The 21938-nt window shown below is 44.0% G+C and overlaps 1 protein-coding gene across 3 annotated transcripts in view; it reads left to right on the top strand.

Annotated features, from left to right (window-relative positions):
• gpat3 (glycerol-3-phosphate acyltransferase 3) overlaps positions 1 to 21938 on the top strand; it is a 72064-nt gene that overhangs the window by 31862 nt on the left and 18264 nt on the right. For all 3 annotated transcript variants that reach the window (XM_070872379.1, XM_070872373.1, XM_070872371.1), the window contains exons 7-8: positions 11508 to 11601; positions 12198 to 12313. In XM_070872379.1, coding sequence (XP_070728480.1) covers positions 11508 to 11601; positions 12198 to 12313 — 210 coding nt within the window. The remainder of the gene's footprint in view (positions 1 to 11507; positions 11602 to 12197; positions 12314 to 21938) is intronic.

Below are 21938 nucleotides of genomic sequence, written 5' to 3'. Positions count from 1 at the left end.
GCATCAGTACCTATTTGGCCTCAAATTTGAGCTGGAAACCGATCACAAGCCCCTCATATCCTTGTTCGCTGAAAACAAAAGGAGATACTAATGCCTCAGCCCGCATACAAAGGTGGGCACTCGCGCTATCAGCGTATAACTATACCATCCACCACAGGCCAGGCACTGAGAACTGTGCGGATGCTCTCAGTCGGCTACCATTGCCCACCACGAGGGTGGAAATGGCGCAGCCTGCAAACTTATTGATGGTGGCGCAGCCCGCAGACTTGTTGATGGTCATGGAAGCGTTTGAAAATGATAAATCACCTGTCACGGCCTGCCAGATTAGGACTTGGACCAGCCAAAATCCTCTGCTGTCCCTAGTAAAAAACTGTGTACTGCATGGGAGCTGGGCCAGCATCCCCGTTGAAATGCAAGAGCCAATCAAGCCGTTCCAGCGGCGAAAGGACGAGCTGTCCATTCAGATAGACTGCCTGTTGTGGGATAACCGCGTAGTGCTACCAAAAAAGGACAGGGAGACATTCATCTCTGATCTCCACAGCACACACCTGGGTATTGTAATGATGAAAGCAATAGCCAGATCCCACGTGTGGTGGCCCGGTATCGACTCTGTATGGCAATGTAGCGTATGTGCTCAGTTGAGCAACGCGCCCAGAGAGGCACCACTAAGTTTGTGGTCCTGGCCCTACAGACCATGGACAAGGATCCATGTCGACTATGCGGGCCCGTTTCTCGGTAAAATGTTCCTGGTGGTGGTGGATGTTTTTTCAAAAAGGATTGAACGTGAAATAATATCGGGAAGCACTGCCACCGCCACCATTGAAAGCCTGAGAACCATGTTTGCCACCCACGGTCTGCCTGACATACTGGTCAGTGATAACGGGCCATGTTTCACCAGTGCCGAATTTAAAGAATTCATGACCCGCAATGGGATCAAACATGTCACCTCGGCCTCGTTTAAAGCAGCCTCCAATGGGAAGGCAGAGCGGGCAGTACAAACCATCAAACAGCCTTAAACGAGTCACAGAAGGCTCACTCCAAACCTGCCTGTCTGGAGTACTGCTCAGCTACCGCACGAGACCCCACTCGCTCACAGGGGTGTCCCCGGCTGAGCAACTCATGAAAAGGACACTTACAACCAGACTCTCGCTGGTTCACCCCAACCTGTATGATCAGGTAGAGAGCAGGCGGCAGCAATAAAATGTAAACGATGGTCGCGCCACTGTGTCACAGGAAATTGAACTGAATGATCCTGTGTATGTGCTAAACTATGGACATGGTCCGAAGTGGATCATGGACACGGTGATAGCTAAAGAAGGGAATAGGGTGTTTGTAGTCAAATTAGACAATGGAGAAATTTGCAGAAAGCACCTGGACCAAACGAGGCTGCGGTTCAGACTGCCCTGAACAACCCACAGCAGACACCACCTTTTTCGAGCCCACAACACACACCCAAAGGATCAATGACACCACGCCGGACCAGGAACTCATCACGCCCAACAGCCCATCAAGGCCAGGCTCACCCAGCAGCCCTGCAGGGCCAACAAGACACCAGCCCAGCGAGGGCACAGCCATCACACCAGAACAGACATTTGTACCGAGGCGGTCCACCAGGGAAAGAGAGGCTCCCGACCGCCTCACCTTGTAAATAGTTTTCACTTTGGGGGGGGAAGAGGGGTGGATTGATGTGTATCTGTAAAGCATGCACTCCTGTGTTCCGCCACCAGGGAGCTCATCCCATGAAGTCCCAAGGGATCCCAGCATCCCTTGGGAGCACTGTATATAAGCCGGTCCCTAAGGCCTGTTCCTCACTCTGGAGTGTCTTATTAAAGACTGAGGTCACTGTTACTTTAACCTCCCTGTGTGCAGCCTCATCTGTGTTAGGAACACAATAGTCGCAAAGTGGCAATGGCCACTTTTAAGACAATTTTGAGAGTGCAGTCGCCCAGTGAACTTCTGGAGAGAGGATGTACCATCACCCAGGTGTGTGTGTGTGTATGTGTGTGTGTGTATCTCAGTAAAGTTGGACAGTTGAATATATTTACTCTACTGGAGTGTCAGCTGTGGCTCAGTGGGTAGCACACTCACCTCTGAGTCAGCAAGTTGTGGGTTCAAGTCTCACTCCAGGGACCCGAGCACATAAATCCAGGCTGACACTCCAGTGGAGTACTGAGGGAGTGCTGCACTGTCGGAGGTGCCGTCTTTCAGATGAGACGTTAAACCAGGACCCCGTCTGTTCTCTCAAATGGACATAAATGAGCCCATGGCACTATTTCAAAGAAGAGCAGGGGAGTTATCCCCGGTGTCCTGGCCAATATTTATCCCTCAATCAACATAACAAAAAAAACAGATTATCTGGTCATTATCACATTGCTGTTTGTGGGGGCTTGCTGTGCGCAAGTTGGCTGCCACGTTTCCCACATTACAACAGTGACTACACTTCAAAAAGTACTTAATTTGGCTGTAAAGCGCTTTGAGACATCCGGTGGTCGTGAAAGGCGCTATATAAATGCAAGTCTTTCTTTGCCACATTTAAAACTGCAACGAAAATTCAGGACACTTAACACCCTTTCTGCTGTTGCCTCGCCATATTCGTTAGCATAGGTGAAATTGTTCTTGCAGCATGCTTCACCTATTCTGAGGCACACGTAGCACAAATCATGTTTCACTAGTGCTGGTGTGGAAAGGCCCTCAATCTAACATTTTTCTGATTGGCAAGAATTATGACTTGGGTACTGATTTGAATCTACAAAATCAACAAGACTGCTGAAAAATATAGTACGCCAGGTCAGATGTTGTCCAATGAAATATGCCTAAGTAAGGAAATCATTAGTGATTCTGTTCCTACAGATATTTTAATACTTAATAATTGAAGATGGGTAATACAAAGCGCTAGCTCATTTCTATTATCCTATTGAGAAGAAATTGCTGTGAATTATGTAACTCTAGAGTACATCTTACAACATCACCACATTGTGCAGCAACAACTTCACGGTTTGTCAATATTATTCCACACACAATCTAAATTTCAAGTAACAAAACCAGAAGTGGAGACGCTTTCCTCTGCTTTATATAGACTTGACTACAAAACAGAAAACCGAGAGTAGGGGTTAAAGGCAGTTACTCAGACTGGCAAAAGGTGGGAAAGTGGTCCATAAGGATCGGTGCTGGGACCACTGCTTTCATCATTCACATAAACGATTTGGACTCGCTAACTTTAAGTACAATTTCAAAATTTGCGGATGATACCAAATTGGGGGTGTCGTTAATCCAGAGGAGGACTGTGACTGACTACAGGGAGGCATGAATAAACTTGCAGAATCGGCGTGTAATTGTCACATAATATCCATAAGTGTCAGGTGGTACATTTTGGTGGGAAGAATAAGAAAGTCCCTTGGAAAATAATTGTCTAAATGGGGTAGAGGAGCAGAGGGATCTGGGGTGTACAGATATACAGATCATTAAAAGTAGTGACACCAGTTAAAGCCATAAAAAAGCAAACCAAGCATTGGTGGTCATTTCTAGAGGGAGAAAATTGAAAAGCAGAGAAGTTATGTTAAACTTGGTGAGACCACACTTGGAGTACTGTGAACAGTTCTATAAAAAGGATATACAGGCACTGGAGAAGGTGTTTAAAAAAAAAAAGAATTACTGGAACGATCCCAGAACTTAGGCGGTTATATCTGTCAGGGGAGATTGAACAGACTGGGGCTCTTTTATCTCGAAAAGAGAAGACTGAGGTGGGTGACCTGATCGAGATCTTTAAGATTATGAAAGGAAAGACATAGAGAAGATGTTTTGACTTGTGGGAGAGACCAGAACTAGGGGCCATAAATATAAGATAGTTACTAATAAATCCAATAGGGAATTCAGCACAAATGTCTTTACCCAGAGTGTGGTTAGAATGCAGAACTCGCTATCACAAGGGGAGTAGTTGCGGCAACTAGCATAGAAGCATTTAAGAGGAAGCTAGATAAACACATGAGGGGAGGTGGGGGGGAAGAAATAGAGGGATATATTGAAGGGGGTGAGATTAAGAACATAAGAAATAGGAGCAGAAGTAGCCCATTCGGCCTTTTGAGCCTACTCTACCATTCAATATCACGGCTGGTCTTCTACCTCAACTGCACCTTCCCGCACTAACCCCATATACCTTGGTTCTCTTCGTATCCAAAAATTTATCAATCTCTATCTTGAATATACTCAAAGACTGAGCATCCATAGCCCTCTGGTTGGGAGGAGGCTCGACTGGAGCATTTCTGTGCTGTAAATAGTGTGCAAGACTTCATTCAGTATGCTGAACAACTGCTTCAAGGTTGTGACATCCGACTGATTGCTTAAAATTCCAATTTCCTCTTTGAATACAGGAGGAGCTTTTGGGTCAGGAGTCTGGCGCTGGCAACTACTCTCAAGTAGCCTTCTGGACTGTTTAAACACACAAAACAATCTCACTGCATTCTGCACTTTTCTTGTACGTGATATTGAATAAATGAATAAGCAGTGTGGCTGCTGCTATCTACCTTGAGGAATGATACCCTTGGCCATTATTGTCATTGAGAAGCAAACAACACATCGACATGTTGGTTGTATTGACCAGGCCAGCCCACACTGCGATCTATGGATAGTAGGAGCATGTGTGCGTACTAGGTCTGTGCAGCAGAGCTTGGTCTCCAGTTGTCTTGGTTAACCCTTGCCACTGGATCAAGACCTAGCTCTGTCAAGGCCGTGTGGTGGCTGGTGCGCAACAGCCATCTCACGTTAAAAAAAATCCACGCACAGGCACAGGCAGCCTTCACCCTTCAATATGTAGTTCGGGACCTAGAATGTCAGGTCCCTCATTGAAACACCTGTGAACTCATCCCTTTTTGGTGTGGAAACGGGCCATCCTCGATACGAGGGACTGCCTAATACTAATACTATTGACCATGGGTGTGGGTGGATGGGGATGTCTGCCATTTTGCAGCCTGCATTCATACTCTACCCCTGTGCTCCATTGCACACCGTGCTCCTTTTATACTATCCTTCGACATTGCCTGGAGTCGCTCTGGTTTCACGTTGCCCTCCGGGGGAAAGTGATTGGCATCGCACTGTTGGCTTTGGGAGAGGTGAAAGGGACAGTACAGGAGGTCGCACCACGAGCCTGTTGCTTCTGTTAGGTTGAAGAGCAGCATGTGTTTTCTTTAAGTTTTTACTTTTTTTTTAAGCAGACTGTAGAATTTGAAACATTACCTTGTTTTTACGGTGTGCTCAATAAAACATTTAATTTGAAAGAAATAGCGAAACAATTATTTCAATCTGAATTTGAAAAGATCGTGACTTCACCGTGATTAATGCAGTTAATTTATACTAAATATGTTGACTATATATATATTTTACTCTTATTTCACAATCTTAATTTTTCCATTATACCAGTTACTAAATTGGAACATGTTGAAATGTAATTTGATGTAAAATGCAACTGTGGAGCTTGAGGGTTAATGAACAATGTTGTACTAGCCTTTGGACACAATAGCACTTTTCTTTTTCAGTACAAAGTGTGGGTTTATTCAGATTGCGCAGAATGGTGTAGTGTTATTAGTGACTAGTCATTGTAGATGTGCCAAGTTTTGATATTTGCCTGTTTTTGCAACGGTACAAATGAATATTGAGATTGCAAGAGATCTGTAGCGAACAAACCCTAAGGGTGGGGAGCTTTCACTCGAGTGAGACATTATGAGGAATGTTCTGAAGATGCAAAATACCACCTACTGGAGCAATTCTTTGCAAAAATAAGTGATATTTCATTTCAAAGATGTGACCCTGTGGACCACATTGTTAATAACCCTCTGTATATAAACAACAACACCAACCTGCATTTATATAGCAACTTTAACATAGTAAAATGTCCCAAAGCGCTTCACTGGAACTTGACACAGCCTCATAAGGAGATATTGGGACAGGTGACCAAAAGCTTTGTCCAAGAGGTAGATTATAAGGAGCGTCTTAAAGGAGGAGAGAGAGTTCGAAAGATGGAGAGATTTAGGAAGGGAATTCCAGAGCTTAGGGCCGAGACAGCTGAAGGCATGGCTGCCAATCTTGGAGTGATTAAACTCTGGGCAAGAGGCCAGAATTGGAGTAGCGCAGAGATCTCAGAGGGTTATAGGGCTGGAGGGGATTGCAGAGATGGGGAGAGGCGACTCCATAGAGGGAGTTGAAAACAAAGTTGATAATTTTAAAATTGAGGCTTTGCTAGACCGAAAGCCAATGTAGAAATGTAACAGAGGGGATGGGTGAATGGGACTTGGTGCGAGTTAGGATACGGGCAGCAAAGTTTTGGATGAGCTCAAGATTACGGAGGATGCAAGGTGGGAGGCCGGCCGGGAGAGCATTGGAACAGTCGAGTCTCGAGGTAACAAAGGCTTTGATGAGGGTTTCAGCAGCAGCTTAGCTGAAGCAGGAGTGATGTTACAGTTGTGGAAGTAGGCGATCTTGGTGATGGAGAGGATATGGGATCGGAAACTCATCTCGGAGTTAAATAACGCTCTAGGTTATTGAATTCCAAAGTTAACAAAGCGCAAATGAATTTAATAGTTGCAGAATATAATTTATTAGTATTTTTATCAACACAATGCAACATATTTTAGTTCATGTGCTTCTTTGTTTCACTTCGGACACACCCATTTTGGATAGTGTTGGGTTTTCTATTTTAACTAGTTTAAGTCCCATTGTTGATACACACGTGTGGAAGGCAGTGAGGATGAATGATTGGGCTGAATTTCAACAGTGGAGATAGTTTAACTCTTCAGACTGCCAGCAGGTTCAAGGAAGTTCCTGCACAGCAATGCTTTTCAGCTCATGCAATAACTCTGAAATAATTGACAATGTCAGTGAAATAATCGCCAATATTAAAAAGAATTGCCTTTCACAACCTCGAAGTCCCAAATTGCGTTACAGCCAATGAAGTACTATTAGTGAAATAATCGCCAATATTAGTGATATAATCACCGATGTTAGTGAAATAAAAGCCAATATTAGTGATATAATCAACAATGTTAGTGAAATAAAAGCCAATATTAGTGATATAATCACCGATGTTGGTGAATAAAGCCAATATTTGTAAAATATTTGCCAATATTCGTGATATAATGGCCAATGTCAGTGAAGCGATCACCAATGTTAAAAATGTACGTCAATTCTCCTTGCCTTTTTGTACTTTTTATTCTCTTTCTTTCCAATTCTGTCCCATTTTGACTTTATCAAGTTTTTAAACACTGCATCTGTAGTGAATCAACCTTCTCTAACCGTTTTCTAATTTTAAAACTTGTTCCAAAATGTTTTACTTCTTTTCCCTGCCCCGGGCTGCCTGCAGATGGAAGTGGGTTTTCATTGGTAGAAAATAACTATTGGACAATCAAAAGAACAAAATGGTAGCCAGGTTAAGCGTCACAATCAGTAAAGGTGTTCGTGGACCCTAGAGCTTGTCTGCTGTGCTGTTGCAGGTATTTTAAATACTTATCCACGGGATTTGGGCGTCGCTGGCAAGGCCAGCATTTATTGCCCATCCACAAGTGCCCTCGAGAAGGTGGTGGTGAGCCGCCTTCTTGAACCACTGCAGTCCGTGTGGTGAAGGCACTCCCACAGTGCTGTTAGGGAGGGAGTTCCAGGATTTTGACCCAGCGACGATGAAGGAACGGCGATATATTTCCAAGTCAGGATGGTATGTGACTTGGAGGAGAACTTAGAGCTCATCGTGTTCCCATGCACCTGCTGCCCTTGCCATCTAGGTGGTAGAGGTCGTGGGTTTGGGAGGTGATGCCGAAGAAGCCTTGGCGAGTTGCTGGAGTGCATCTTGTAGATGGTACACACTGCAGACAAGCTTTTAGCACCGTGACCTCCTGGTCTTTCACCACATAATTGTGGGTGAATGGTATCAGCCCCTTCCCTATGGAGTGGAAGCAAGTCTTCCTCGATTCCGAGGGACTGCCTATGATGATGATGATGATGATGTGTTTGAGTATTCAGCACTGTATGTTATACAGAATGGACCTTTGACATACACCTGGGCTGACAACAGCAGCACTGGCATGAATATTGATGTCTATTTTAAACTATTGGGACTATTTTAAAACGCAATAACATTTTCCTTCAAGACTTTTGAGTTTTTTTTCAGCAATGATTAATTTGGTTTTGGGAAGTTGCCTGATCGAAACATTTATAACTTTTTGGGTATTTTTAATGTAATTCCCAAACTGGGCATTATTCACCCTGGTGTACAGTGTCTGAACTGATTTTAATTTCTGCACAATTTCTACTTGTATTGGGACAGCCAGACTTTGTAAAAAAAACAATTTAACTGATGTGATAAATATAGAATGTATTTTAGAAAAAAGGAGCATCTTCAAGAAGTGCAAGAGAGCTGGAAATGGAATTGGAACAGGAATCGACAACTACTAAGGTCCTGATAATACTAGGCAATCATTTTAAAGGAAGTCTGAATTTAGCCAAGTTGCTAAACATCCAGACGTGTGTGTGGGTGTGTGTGTGTGTGAGAGAATGAGTGTGTGTGTGTGTGAGAGAAAATACTTACACTTCAGCTGCATTTCGCAAGAAAAACAAGAGATCTGTATAGTAATCGCTGGAATTACCACATTTTTAAGAATGTGTGTGTGTGTGTGAGAGAATGAGTGTGTGTGTGTGTGTGTGTGTGTGTGAGAGAGAGAGAGAGAGAGAGAGAGAATGAGTGTGTGTGTTTGAGAGAGAGTGTGACTGTGTGTGTGTGAGAGAGAGATAGAGAGAAAACGAGTGTATGTGTGTTGATTTGTCACTTGGCTAGGCTCCAGATCTGCTTATTTTAACTGTCTGAACTTAACGTCTTTGACAGTTTCTGAATAGTCTTTCTGTTTTCCTACTCATTTCACTGAGTTCCTAGTCAGCTTATTCTTTAATTTAATTACACAAAACACAGCAGGCCATTTTATTCCATGATTTAACAAACTGCAACTATTCCAAAACAAGTGCTGCACACTTTGAAATGTGTGGGCTTAATCTGGCCTTCAATTTCCATTTTAATTATTTACAAGAGTAAAGCTTTGGTGGTCTTTGAAGGTCAAGTAGGACATTTTGCCCGACCTGCTGTCAGCTCCTCTGCTTTCTGCTTGAGCCAGTTTGCCCACACACCCGATTAAACCAGGAAAATGATGGGAATAGTCGTGGCAGACATAGCAGACAGTAAACTGCGATGGTCCATGCAGTGCGTGTCTGTTATAAGGATGTTGCTTAGTGTTGAGTCCTGTTTTAGATCGAGTCTGCTGCCTGTGGTATACATAGAGGTACCTGCATTTATACAGCACCCTACTGCATCACCAAAACGTCCCAGTGCTTCATATAATGAGTTACTTTTGGAGTGCAGGATGGTTATTGTTACTGGACAGAGGAGGCCGTTTTGGACCACTTCTGGTACGGTCCTGGTGTAAGATGATTATTCTGTTGAGGTCTAATCACCTGATAGGTAAGGACTGGAGAGGGACATTTGGCCTAGCCCGGTTAATCCTAGCAGTAAGACCCAACAGTCACCCCAACGACCCCCCCCCCCTCCCCCCGCCCCTTTCCACGTGACCGCAGCCAGAGGCTTCTTAAAATATTCTAATTTTTTCCCTCCAGGGCTCACTCTGGATGATGGTCTGTATGTTAGAATCATAGAATGGTTACAGCACAGAAGGAGGCCATTCGCCCCTTCGAGCCCATGCCGGCTCTCTGCAAGAGCATTTCACCTGGTCCCACCCCCCCGCCCTTTCCCCATCGCTCTGCAAATTTTTTTCCTTTAGGTACTTAACCAATTCTCATTTGAAAGCCGTGATTGAACCTCCTCCACCACCCTCAGGTAGCGCAGTCCAGATCCTACCCACTCGCTGTTGTTGACTCCTTGTCTGAAGATCTTCTGACATCAGTCCTGAATGAATGCTCTGCCGCATGTTGCATTCTCATGGTTTAAGTTGAAATGTTTTGGAGCAGTCAGTTCAACAGACACAGGACAACTTATCTTTTTTTTAAAAATGGATCTTCAATTAGAAGTCTCTTTCCCTGTTTTATCTATGAGGTTTCGATTACTTGGGGGGCGGAGAGGAATTTTCCATATTCCCTCCCCCCCCCACAACCCCCCCTTTTGGGCCCAGTTTTTTTTTCCTGGCTGGCTGCGACTCGCAGGAGATTACAGAGCTGTGGGTAGGAAGTATCTCGTCACGATGCTCTCAGCATCTTGGAGCTTGATGGACCAGCTGATCTTTTCCTGTCTGTCACTTTCGAACGGTCGGACTTCACTTTCTGAGCTTGCTGGAGCTGCTGTCAAATTGAACACTTTTTAAAAAACTCACAAAAACAGTTTTTGTCTTTGTCTTTTAATTTTTTGTGTGCATATTTTTATTTATGCGATAAATGCTGGTGCACTGAATGAATTGCGTGGAGTCATTTCTCTGTTGTTTCTGTTGAGCTTGCTACATTGCTGTTCCTAGTTCAGCGCTGCCTCCATTTGTGTGTTGGTGTGCCTTTGTAACCTCTAGACTTGACTATTCCAACGCACTCCTGGCTGGCTGCCCACATTCTGCCCTATGTAAACTTGAGGTCATCCAAAACTCAGCTGCCCGTGTCCTAACTTGCACCAAGTCCCGCTCACCCATCATCCCTGTGCTCGCTGACCTCCATTGGCTCCTAGTTAAGCAACGCATCTATTTAAAAATTCTCATCCTTGTTTACAAATCCCTCCATGGCCTCTCCCCTCCCTATCTATGTAATCTGCTCCAGCCTCACAACCACCCCCCCCCCCCCCACTCCACCCAAGATATCTGCGCTCCTCAAATTCTGCTCAACAGAAACAACAGAGAATTCCTCTCCGCCCCCTGATTATAATCTCTCAACTATCGGTGGCTGTGCCTTCAGCTGCCTAGGCCCCAAGCTCTGGAACTCTCCACCTCACTACCTCTCTTTCCTCCTTTAAGATGCTCCTTAAAACCTATCTCTTTGACCAAGCTTTTCGACATCTGCCTTAATTTCTTCTTATGTGACTCAGTGTCAGTTTAAAAAAAAAAATCTCATAATACTCTTGTGAAGTGCCTTGGGATGTTTCACTATGTTAAAGGCGCTATATAAATACAAGTTGTTGGTGTGAGAGGAAGGCACAGGTTAGACGATAATGAGGGTATGAATGGACACTGCAGGTGTGTGCTTACATGCACCATCTATAACTTGGTGCCATCCAGTTCTTGGGTGGAAAGGATGTGGTTGTTGGGATGTTTAGCTCCCCTCATCACAATGGAATAGGCCCACAGTAGAGGAGGCGGCTTCAGTTAGGCTGTGACCAGCTCGAAAGAAAGCTTGATGTAAGCCTGCTTGTTGGAGATAGTCATGTGAAGGTTGGTGTAGATTAGGTTGGGCCAGAACCACGTGTGCTAATGTATTTCTGTGTCGGGTTTAAGTGCTGGGGTTTGCTGATTATTAATGTTGGAGGACTCTGAACAAATACTTTGTAATTGCAGGGAAAACAAACCAAAGCGAGGAGGGATATGTGTAGCAAACCACACCTCACCAATAGACATCGTCATACTGGCCAATGATGGAGGCTATGCAATGGTGAGATGGATGATCGTATAAAGCAATTGTCCCCTTTTTTAATATATCTAAAAAAAAATCATATTAAGAATCCTTACATTAATGAATTAATCTTTGAAGTAGTTTAATTGTTGTGGGCCACTTAGGCAAGTTATCTTCTCCTTTTATTAATGAAGGTTTGTCTCCATTTCTCTGCTATTTTCTCTCCTACGCACGAACTTGCCAAAAGGTTAGGCAGGTGACCTGCTTCCAGGCTTCCAATACTTTTGAGCTACTTGCTATGTATGTGCAGACCCAGAGAGGTGTTGACTCTCCCTTACCCCCTCCAATGGGAAGAATTCGGGCTGTGGCAGCAACATAGCGGAAATTGGATCTGTTTTTCTCTCTCTCTGCCTCTTTCTCCCTCTCCCTTTGTCTTTCTCTCCTCTCTCTCTTTCACCCCTCTGTATCTCCCCCTCTCTCTCCGCCCCGCTCTCATTCGCTACCCCTCTGGTAATTTTACTGAAATGTCTAACTAAGAGGTGGGTGACTTGTTACAGTTTGCCATTTTTGTGTGCTTTGTTAATTACTGAAAAATAATTGAGCGGCGAAAAATTAAATGGCCCATTTCTCAATAGGTTGGACAGGTGCATGGTGGGCTGATGGGAATCATTCAGAGGTCCATGGTCAAGGCCTGCCCACACGTCTGGTTTGAACGATCCGAAATGAAAGATCGTCATCTCGTAATAAAAAGGTTAGGCGCCGCCACTGTTACGTGCAACATTCGTCAACTTGCGTTCATTCAGATTTCCCTGGCCCTGTTTTCAGGAGTCCTGTAATGGACTGAAGGGTCATCGTGGAGAAACATTGGGACAGTGATGATGAGCTGCTTTGTAATTATGGTCTAACTTATTGTTTACTAAATGTACTTGTCGCTTCATTGTCTCAACATGTTTGCAGATTCGAATGATTGATCTTAGTGCTAGAAAATCAAGGCCGCACCCACTGATGTTCCTCCAGCATTAATTCAATAAGGTTTGTTATTCAGAGTGTCAGCTGTGGCTCAGTGGGTAGCACTCTCGCCTCTGAGTCAGACGGTTGTGGGTTCAAGTCCCACTCCAGGGACATGAGCACATAATCCAGGCTGACATGACACTGCTGTACTGAGGGAGTGCTGCACTGTTGGAGGTCCTTTTGGATGAGCTGTTAAACCGAGACTTTGCCTGTCCCCTCAGGTGGACATAGAATATCCCGTGCCACTATTTCGAAGAAAAGCAGGGGAGTTCTGGCAAATATTTATCCCCCCCCACCATCATCACTAAAACAGATTCACTTCAACCGTGCTGGGACTAGTGTCTTGGTGAATCAAATAACTAGGGCTGTAGAGAGAACTTTAAACAATTTAGTGGGGCGGGGGGGTGGGGGGAGGGTTCAGGTGAGCGGAAATCTAAAAAGTCAAATAGCAAGGAGAAGGCAATAGAGCAGGATATCACTGGGGGAAATGATAACCAGAGTGTGACAGGAAGGGACAGAATGTATAAACATAAGAATGTATCAGAAAGTGGAGTCAAAGCAGGGAAAAATGGTAAAAAAACAAAATGAAAAGCTCTTTATCTGAATGCGCGCAGCATTCGTAACAAAATAAATGAGTTAACAGCACAAATAGATATAAATGGGTATGATCTGATGGCTATTACAGAGACGTGGTTGCAAGGTGACCAAGGCTGGGAACTAAATATTCCGGGGTATTTGACAATTCGGAAGGATAGACGGAAAGGAAAAGGAATGGGTTGCTCTGTTAATAAAGGATGAGATCAGTGCGTTAGTGAGAAATGATATTGGCTCAGAAGATCAAGATGTAGAATCAGTTTGGGAGGAGATAAGGAATAATAAGGGGAAAAAGTCACTGGTGGCGTAGTCTATAGGCCCCCTAACAGTAGCTACACTGTTGGACGGGGTATAAATCAAGAAATAATGGAGGCTTATAAAAAAGGAACGGCAATAATCATGGGCGATTTAAATCTTCATATTGATTGGACAAATCAAATTGGCCAAGGTAGCCTTGAGGAAGAGTTACATAGAAACATAGAAACATAGAAAATAGGTGCAGGAGCAGGCCATTCAGCCCTTCTAGCCTGCACCGCCATTCAATGAGTTAATGGCTGAACATGAAACTTCAGTACCCCCTTCCTGCTTTCTCGCCATAACCCTTGATCCCCCGAGTAGTAAGGACTTCATCTAACTCCCTTTTGAATATATTTAGTGAATTGGCCTCAACTACTTTCTGTGGTAGAGAATTCCACAGGTTCACCACTCTCTGGGTGAAGAAGTTTCTCCTCATCTCGGTCCTAAATGGCTTACCCCTTATCCTCAGACTGTGACCCCTGGTTCTGGACCTCCCCAACATTGGGAACATTCTTTCTGCATCTAACCTGTCTAAACCCGTCAGAATTTTAAACGTTTCTATGAGGTCCCCTCTCATTCTTCTGAACTCCAGTGAATACAAGCCCAATTGATCCAATCTTTCTTGATAGGTCAGTCCCGCCATCCCGGGAATCAGTCTGGTGAACCTTCGCTGCACTCCCTCAATAGCAAGAATGTCCTTCCTCAAGTTAGGGGACCAAAACTGTACACAATACTCCAGGTGTGGCCTCACCAAGGCCCTGTACAACTGTAGCAACACCTCCCTGCCCCTGTATTCAAATCCCCTCGCTATGAAGGCCAACATGCCATTTGCTTTCTTAACCGCCTGCTGTACCTGCATGCCAACCTTCAATGACTGATGTACCATGACACCCAGGTCTCGTTGCACCTTCCCTTTTCCTAATCTGTCACCATTCAGATAATAGTCTGTCTCTCTGTTTTTACCACCAAAGTGGATAACCTCACATTTATCCACATTATACTTCATCTGCCATGCATTTGCCCACTCACCTAACCTATCCAAGTCACTCTGCAGCCTAATAGCATCCTCCTCGCAGCTCACACTGCCACCCAACTTAGTATCATCCGCAAATTTGGAGATACTGTATCCGGGATAGTTTCCTTGAATAGTACCTTGCGGAACCAACCAGGGAGCAGGCTACCTTAGATCTGGTACTGTGTAATGAGACAGGATTAATAAACGATCTCCGAGTAAAGGATCCTCTAGGAAAAAGTGATCATAGCATGGTTGAATTTCAAATTCAGTTGGAGGGCGAGATGGATCTCAAACCAATGTCCTAAGCTTAAATAAAGGAGACTACAAAGGTATGAAGGCAGAGTTGGCTAAAGTGGACTGGGAAAATAGATTAAAATGTAAGATGGTTGATGAGCAGTGGTAGACATTTAAGAAGATATTTCATAACTCACAACAAAAATATATTCCAATGAGAAGGAAAGACTTTAAGAAAAGGGATAACCACTTGTGGCTAACTCAGGAAATAAAGGATGGTATCAAATTGAAAACAATGGCATACAATGTGGCCAAGATTCGTGGGAGGCCAGAGGATTGGGATACTTTTTTTAAAAAAAATTTTAAAAAAAAACAGCAAAGAACAACTAAATAAAAAATAATAGAGGGAAGATAGATTATGAAAGTAAACTAGCAAAAAATATGAAAACAGATAGTAAGAGTTTCTACAGGTATATAAAAAGGAAAGAGTGGCTAAAGTAAATATTGGTCCCTTGGAGGATGAGACTGGAGAATTAATAATGGGGAACAGGGAAATGGCAGAGACTTTGAACAAATATTTTGTATCGGTCTTTACAGTACAAGACACTAAACACATCCCGATAATCAAGGGACTGTAGGGAGGGAGGAACTTTAAACAATCACTGTCACAAAAGAAGTAGTACTCGGTAAAATAATGGGACCAAAGGTGGACCCTGGACCCGATGGCTTGCATCCCAGGGTCTTAAAAGATGTGGCTGCAGAGATAGTGGATGCATTGGTTGTAATCTACCAAAATTCCCTGGATTCTGGGGAGGTCCCAGCAGATTGGAAAACCGCAAATGTAACACCCCTATTTAAAAAAGGAGGCAGACAGAAAGTGGGAAACTATAGAGCAGTTAGCCTAACATCTGTCATTGGGAAAATGTTGAAGTCCATTATTAAGAAAGCAGTAGCAGGACATTTGGAAAAGCATAATTTAGTCAAGCAGAGTCAGCATTGTTTTATGAAAGGGAAATCATGTTTGACAAATTTGCTGGAGTTCTTTGAGGATGTAATGAGCAGGGTGGGTAAGGGGTAACCAGTGGATGTGGTGTATTTGGATTTCCGGAAGGTATTCGATAAGGTGCCACATAAAAGGTTACTGCACAAGATGAAAGTACACGGAGTTTGGGGTAATATATTAGCATGGATAGAGGATTGGCTAACTAACAGAAATAAAGAATCGGGATAAATGGGTCATTTTCTGGTTGGCAAACAGTGACTAGTGGGGAGATGCAGGGATCGGTGCTGGGGCCTCAACTATTTACAATCTATATTAATGACTTGGATGAAGAGACCGAGTGTAATGTAGCCAAGTTTGCTGATGATAAAAAATGGGTGGGAAAGCAAAATGTGAGGAGGACACAAAATTGCAAAAGGATATAGACAGGCTAAGTGAGTGGGCAAAAAATTGGCAGATGGAGTATAATTTGGGAAAATGTGAAGTTATCCACTTTGGCAAAAAAAATAAAAAAGCAAATTATTATTTAAATAGAGAAAAATTACAAAATGCTGCAGTGCAGAGAGACCTGGAGGTCCTTGTGCATGGTTAGTATACAGGTACAGCAAATAATCAGGAAGGCAAATAGAATGTTGGCCTTTATTGTAAGGGGGATGGAGTATAAAAGCAGAGAAGTCCTGCTACAACTGTACAGGGTATTGGTGAGGCCACACCCAGGGTACTGCATACAGGTTTAGTCTCCTTATTTAAGGAGGGATATACTTGCATTGGAGGCAGTTCAGAAAGGTTCACTCGGTTGATTCCTGAGGTGAAGGGGTTGATTTATGAAGAAAGGTTGGTCCTGTACTTATTGGAGTTCAGAAGAATGAGGGGTGATCTTAGTGAGACATACAAGATAATGATGGGGTTCGACAAGATAGATGCAGAGAGGATGTTTCCACTAATGGGGGAATCTAGAACGAGGGGACATAGTTTTAGAATAAGAGGTCACCTATTTAAAATTGAGATGAGGAGGAATTTCTTCTCTGAGGGTTGTAAATCTATGGAATTCTCTGCCCCAGAGAGCTGTGGAGGCTGGGTCATTGAATATATTTAAGGCGGAGATAGTCAGATTTTTGAGCTATAAGGGAGTGAAGGGTTATGGGGAGCGGGCAGGGAAGTGGAGCTGAGCCCATGATCAGATCGGCCAAGATCTTATTGAATGGCAGAGCTGTCTCGAGGGGCCAAATGGCCTACTCCTGCTCCTATTTCTTATGTTCTTATCACGTTGCTGTTTGTGGGACCTTGCTGTGTGCAAATTGGCTGAATCCTACATTACAAGAGTGAAGACACTTCAAAAGTACACCATTGACTGTAAAACACTTTGGTGTGTCCTTAGGTCGCAAAAGGCGCTATATGAATTCAAGTCTTTCTTTAGTTTATGCCCCTACAATATGGCTCTTGTAGCCCCTTTCTGAGGGGTTTTGGGTTGAATGGTCGGAAACCTCTCCGACAAGCAGCTGATTGTGGGGCTTGGAACTGCTTCACGGACTATGGGTGCAATGTGAACAGCTTTCTGTTTCTGTGATGGTGTCTGGCGGGAATGCTAGCTGTCTATAGGGCACTTCAACATGTTTGCTCTTGTTGCCGGAGACAACTGATCCAACTGTTTTGCTAATCTTCATTTCAGTTGCACTGCTGCTTATTGAAAATAAACTTGAATGCATCTGTATTAATTGCTATCTTAGTAAAACAAATCCAGATTCTACCATGCAGACAATGTAAGTAATTGCCTTGTATAACAGTCATACACTCAGTAAGTGGAACAATGGAACATGAGTTGGCCATTCAGCCACTCGTATCTGTTCCGCCATTTAAGTAGATTGTGGCTGACCTGTATCTGGACTCCATCGAGCGGCCTTGGTTCTATATCCCTTAATACCCTTGCTTACCGAAAAATCTATCAATCTCAGTTTTGCTGTTTTCAATTCACCTAGCCTCAGTAGTTTTCTTTTTTGTTGGGGGAGGGGGAAGAAGGAGAGGGGGGGGGGGGGGGGGGGAAGAGATTTTGAGAGAGAGAGTTTGAGAGAGATTTTCACTACCCATTGTGCGAAGCAGTGCCATCATCCTAAACTACCGCGCGCTCATTATAAGGTTGTGCTTCTTGTTCAGGACTCTCCAACCAGAGGAAATAGTTTCTCTGTATCTGCACTATTAACTCCTGTAATCATCATAAACACCTCAATTAGTTCACCCCTTAATCTTCTATCCTAGTCTATGCCAACACTCCTAATTTAACCCTTTCAGCCCTGGATGTTGGAAAAATTTGTGCATTTAGACAGTGGAAATTGTTGAAAACTCAAGCTTAGCTGGACATGGTGCCGTTTCTTTTGCTGTTCTTTCTGTGGCAGCGAGTCTGCCTCTTGCTCTGCAGTCGGTTCTCTGCGCACTACTCCGCATTAAAGGTGACCAGCTTACTTCCAGGTCTCTGTGCCACTCTGGGCATAGCTGTCAATTGGCAGGCACATAGTGTGTGTTTCCCTCGACAGGAAACACCTGCACCCTTCAGAGACATGACTGGGATTGTGTGGAAGGTGTCTGGCATGAGCCCACCTGCCTGCTCCTGCTCTAGTGAATCGGTACATCAACACTTTGTATCCGTGTCCTATCTGTATTAAAGTTCTCTTCATTGGACACTCAGTCTTCAGTTTCCACTGCCATGGGTTATATAAGGCCTTTATTCATGAGGATAACAGACGAGGAAGGCGACTTGAAGTAGCCCTGAGTTTTTGATGTTCTTAACACTCATGAATAATTGGTCCATTCTTTACATACAGCATTCCTTGAACAAAGACTAGTAAAAAGGCAGCATTTTGAAGCATTAGAGAAATAATATAGTCTCTTTCCTGTGACAGTTGGAGCTGGTGCTCTCCACTCTCCCGTCCTGCGACAGTTGGAGCTGGTGCTCTCCACTCTCCCGTCCTGCGACAGTTGGAGCTGGTGCTCTCCATTCTCTCTCCTGTGACAGTTGGAACTGGTGCTCTCCACTCTCCCGTCCTGTGACAGTGGGAACTGGTGCTCTCCACTCTCTGTCCAGTGACAGTGGGAACTGGTGCTCTCCACTCTCTCTCCTGTGACAGTTGGAACTGGTGCTCTCCACTCTCTGTCCTGTGACAGTGGGAACTGGTGCTCTCCACTCTCTGTCCTGTGACAGTGGGAACTGGTGCTCTCCACTCTCTCTCCTGTGACAGTTGGAACTGGTGCTCTCCACTCTCCCGTCCTGTGACAGTGGGAACTGGTGCTCTCCATTCTCTCTCCTGTGACAGTTGGAACTGGTGCTCTCCACTCTCCCGTCCTGTGACAGTTGGAACTGGTGCTCTCCACTCTCCCGTCCTGTGACAGTTGGAACTGGTGCTCTCCACTCTCCCGTCCTGTGACAGTTGGAACTGGTGCTCTCCACTCTCCCGTCCTGTGACAGTGGGAACTGGTGCTCTCCACTCTCTCTCCTGTGACAGTTGGAACTGGTGCTCTCCACTCTCTGTCCTGTGACAGTTGGAACTGGTGCTCTCCACTCTCCCGTTGGTGTAGGAGGGAGGGCTTTAGTTTCTTGAACAATTGGGACCGCTTCTGGGGAAGGTGGGACTTGTACAAGTCGGACAGGTTACACCTCAACAGAGACGGGACCAATGTTCTCGCGGGTGGTTTTGATAGTGCGGTTGGGAAGGCTTTAAAGTAGCTTGGCAGGGGGATGGGAACCCAGGAGAGGGCTCTGAGCTAGTTAGAGTGGGTGAGAGCTCAGATGAACAGAACCCCAAGAAAGAATGCAAAAGGCAGGAGGCAACAGAGCAGAGTAGCACTGGGGTAAGTGTAAACCACAAGGTGATAGGAAGGGACAATATGTATCAATATAAAGGGGCTGCAGGAAGGGTCAAAACTAAAAATCATGGTTTAAAAACTAGTATTAAAACACTCTACCTAAACGCACGCAGCATTCAAAATAAAGTAAATGAGTTGACGGCACAAATCATTACAAATGGGTATGATTTGGTGGCCATTACAGAAACGTGGTTGCAGGGTGGCCAAGACTGGGAATTAAACATACAGGGGTATCTGACGATTCGGAAAGATACACAAGAAGGGAAAGGATGATATCAGGGCAATTGTGAGAGACGATATTGGCTCTAATGAACAAAATGTTGAATTATTGTGGGTGGAGATTAGAGATAGTAAGGGGAAAAAGTCACTGGTGGGCATAGTTTTTTGGCCCCCAAATAATAACTTCACGGTGGGGTGGACAATAATCAAGGGAATAATGGAGGCATGTGAAAAAGGAACGGCAGTAATCATGGGGGATTTTAACCTACATATCGATTGGTCAAATCAAATCGCACGGGGTAGCCTTGAGGAGGAATTCATAGAATGCATACGTGATTGTTTCTTAGAACAGTATGTTACAGAACCTACAAGAGAGCAAGCTATCTTAGATCTGGTCCTGTGTAATGAGACAGGAATAATAAACGATCTCCTAGTAAAAGATAATCTCGGAATGAGTGATCACAGTATGGTTGAATTTGTAATATAGATTGAGGGTGAGGAAGTAGTGTCTCAAACGAGCGTACTATGCTGAAACAAAGGGGACTACAGTGGGATGAGGGCAGAGTTGGCTAAAGTAGACTGGGAACACAGACTAAACGGTGGCACAATTGAGGAACAGTGGAGGACTTTTAAGGAGCTCTTTCATAGTGCTCAACAAAAATATATTCCAGTGAAAAAGAAGGGCGGTAAGAGAAGGGATAACCAGCCGTGGATAACCAAGGAAATAAAGGAGAGTATCAAATTAAAAACCAATGCGTATAAGGTGGCCAAGGTTAGTGGGAAACTAGAAGATTGGGAAAATTTTAAACTACAGCAAAGAATGACTAAGAAAGCAATAAAGAAGGGGAAGATAGATTACGAATGTAAACTTGCGCAAAACATAAAAACATAGTAAAAGCTTTTACCGATATATAAAACGGAAAAGAGTGACTAAAGTAAATGTTGGTCCCTTAGAAGATGAGAAGGGGGATTTAATAATGGGAAATGTGGAAATGGCTGAGACCTTAAATAATTATTTTGCTTCGGTCTTCACAGTGGAAGACACAAAAACCATGCCAAAAATTGCTGGTCATAGGAATGTGGGAAGGGAGGACCTTGAGACAATCACTATCACTAGGGGGGTAGTGCTGGACAGGCTAATGGGACTCAAGGTAGACAAGTCCCCTGGTCCTGATGAAATGCATCCCAGGGTATTAAAAGAGATGGCGGAAGTTATAGCAGATGCATTCGTTATAATCTACCAAAATTCTCTGGACTCTGGGGAGGAACCATCGGATTGGAAAGCAGTGAATGTAACGCCTCTGTTTAAAAAAAAAAAAAAAAAGTGGGCAGACAAAAGGCAGGTAACTATAGGCCGGTTAGTTTAACATCTGTAGTGGGGAAAATGATTGAAGCTATATTTAAAGAAGAAATAGCGGGACATCTAGATAGGAATAGTGCAATCAAGCAGACGCAACATGGATTCATGAAGGGGAAATCATGTGTAAATAATTTACTGGAATTATTTGAAGATGTAACTGGCATGGTGGATAGAGTTGTACCGATGGATGTGGTGTAAATAAAATATACAAAAGGCATTCGATAAGGTGCCACACAAAAGGTTACTGCAGAAGATAAAAGTACGCGGAGTCAGAGGAAATATATTAGCATGGATAGAGAATTGGATGGATAACAGAAAGCAGAGAGTCGGGATAAATGGTTAATTTTCGGGTTTGAAATAGATGGTTAATGGTGTGCCACAGGGATAGATGCTGGGACCACAATTGTTTACAATATACATAGATGAACTGGAAGAGGGGACAGAGTGTACTGTAACATAATTTGCAGATGACACAAAGATTATTGGGAAAGTGGGTTGTGTAGAGGACACAGAGTTTGCAAAGAGATTTAGATAGGTTAAGCGAATGGGCTAAGGTTTGGCAGATGGAATACAATGTCGGAAAATGTGAGGTCATCCACCGTGGGGAAAAAAAACAGTAAAAGGGAATATTATTTGAATGGGGAGAAATTACAACATGCTGCAGTGCAGAGGGACCTGGGGGTCCTTGTGCATGAATCCCAAAAAGTTAGTTTGCAGGTGCAGCAGGTAATCAGGAAGACGAATGGAATGTTGGCCTTCATTGCGAGAGGGATGGAGTACAAAAGCAGGGA

Source organism: Pristiophorus japonicus, chromosome 2 (assembly GCF_044704955.1).
Source record: "Pristiophorus japonicus isolate sPriJap1 chromosome 2, sPriJap1.hap1, whole genome shotgun sequence".
Taxonomy (NCBI): domain Eukaryota; kingdom Metazoa; phylum Chordata; class Chondrichthyes; family Pristiophoridae; genus Pristiophorus; species Pristiophorus japonicus.
This window is presented reverse-complemented; position numbering and strand designations above follow the sequence as displayed.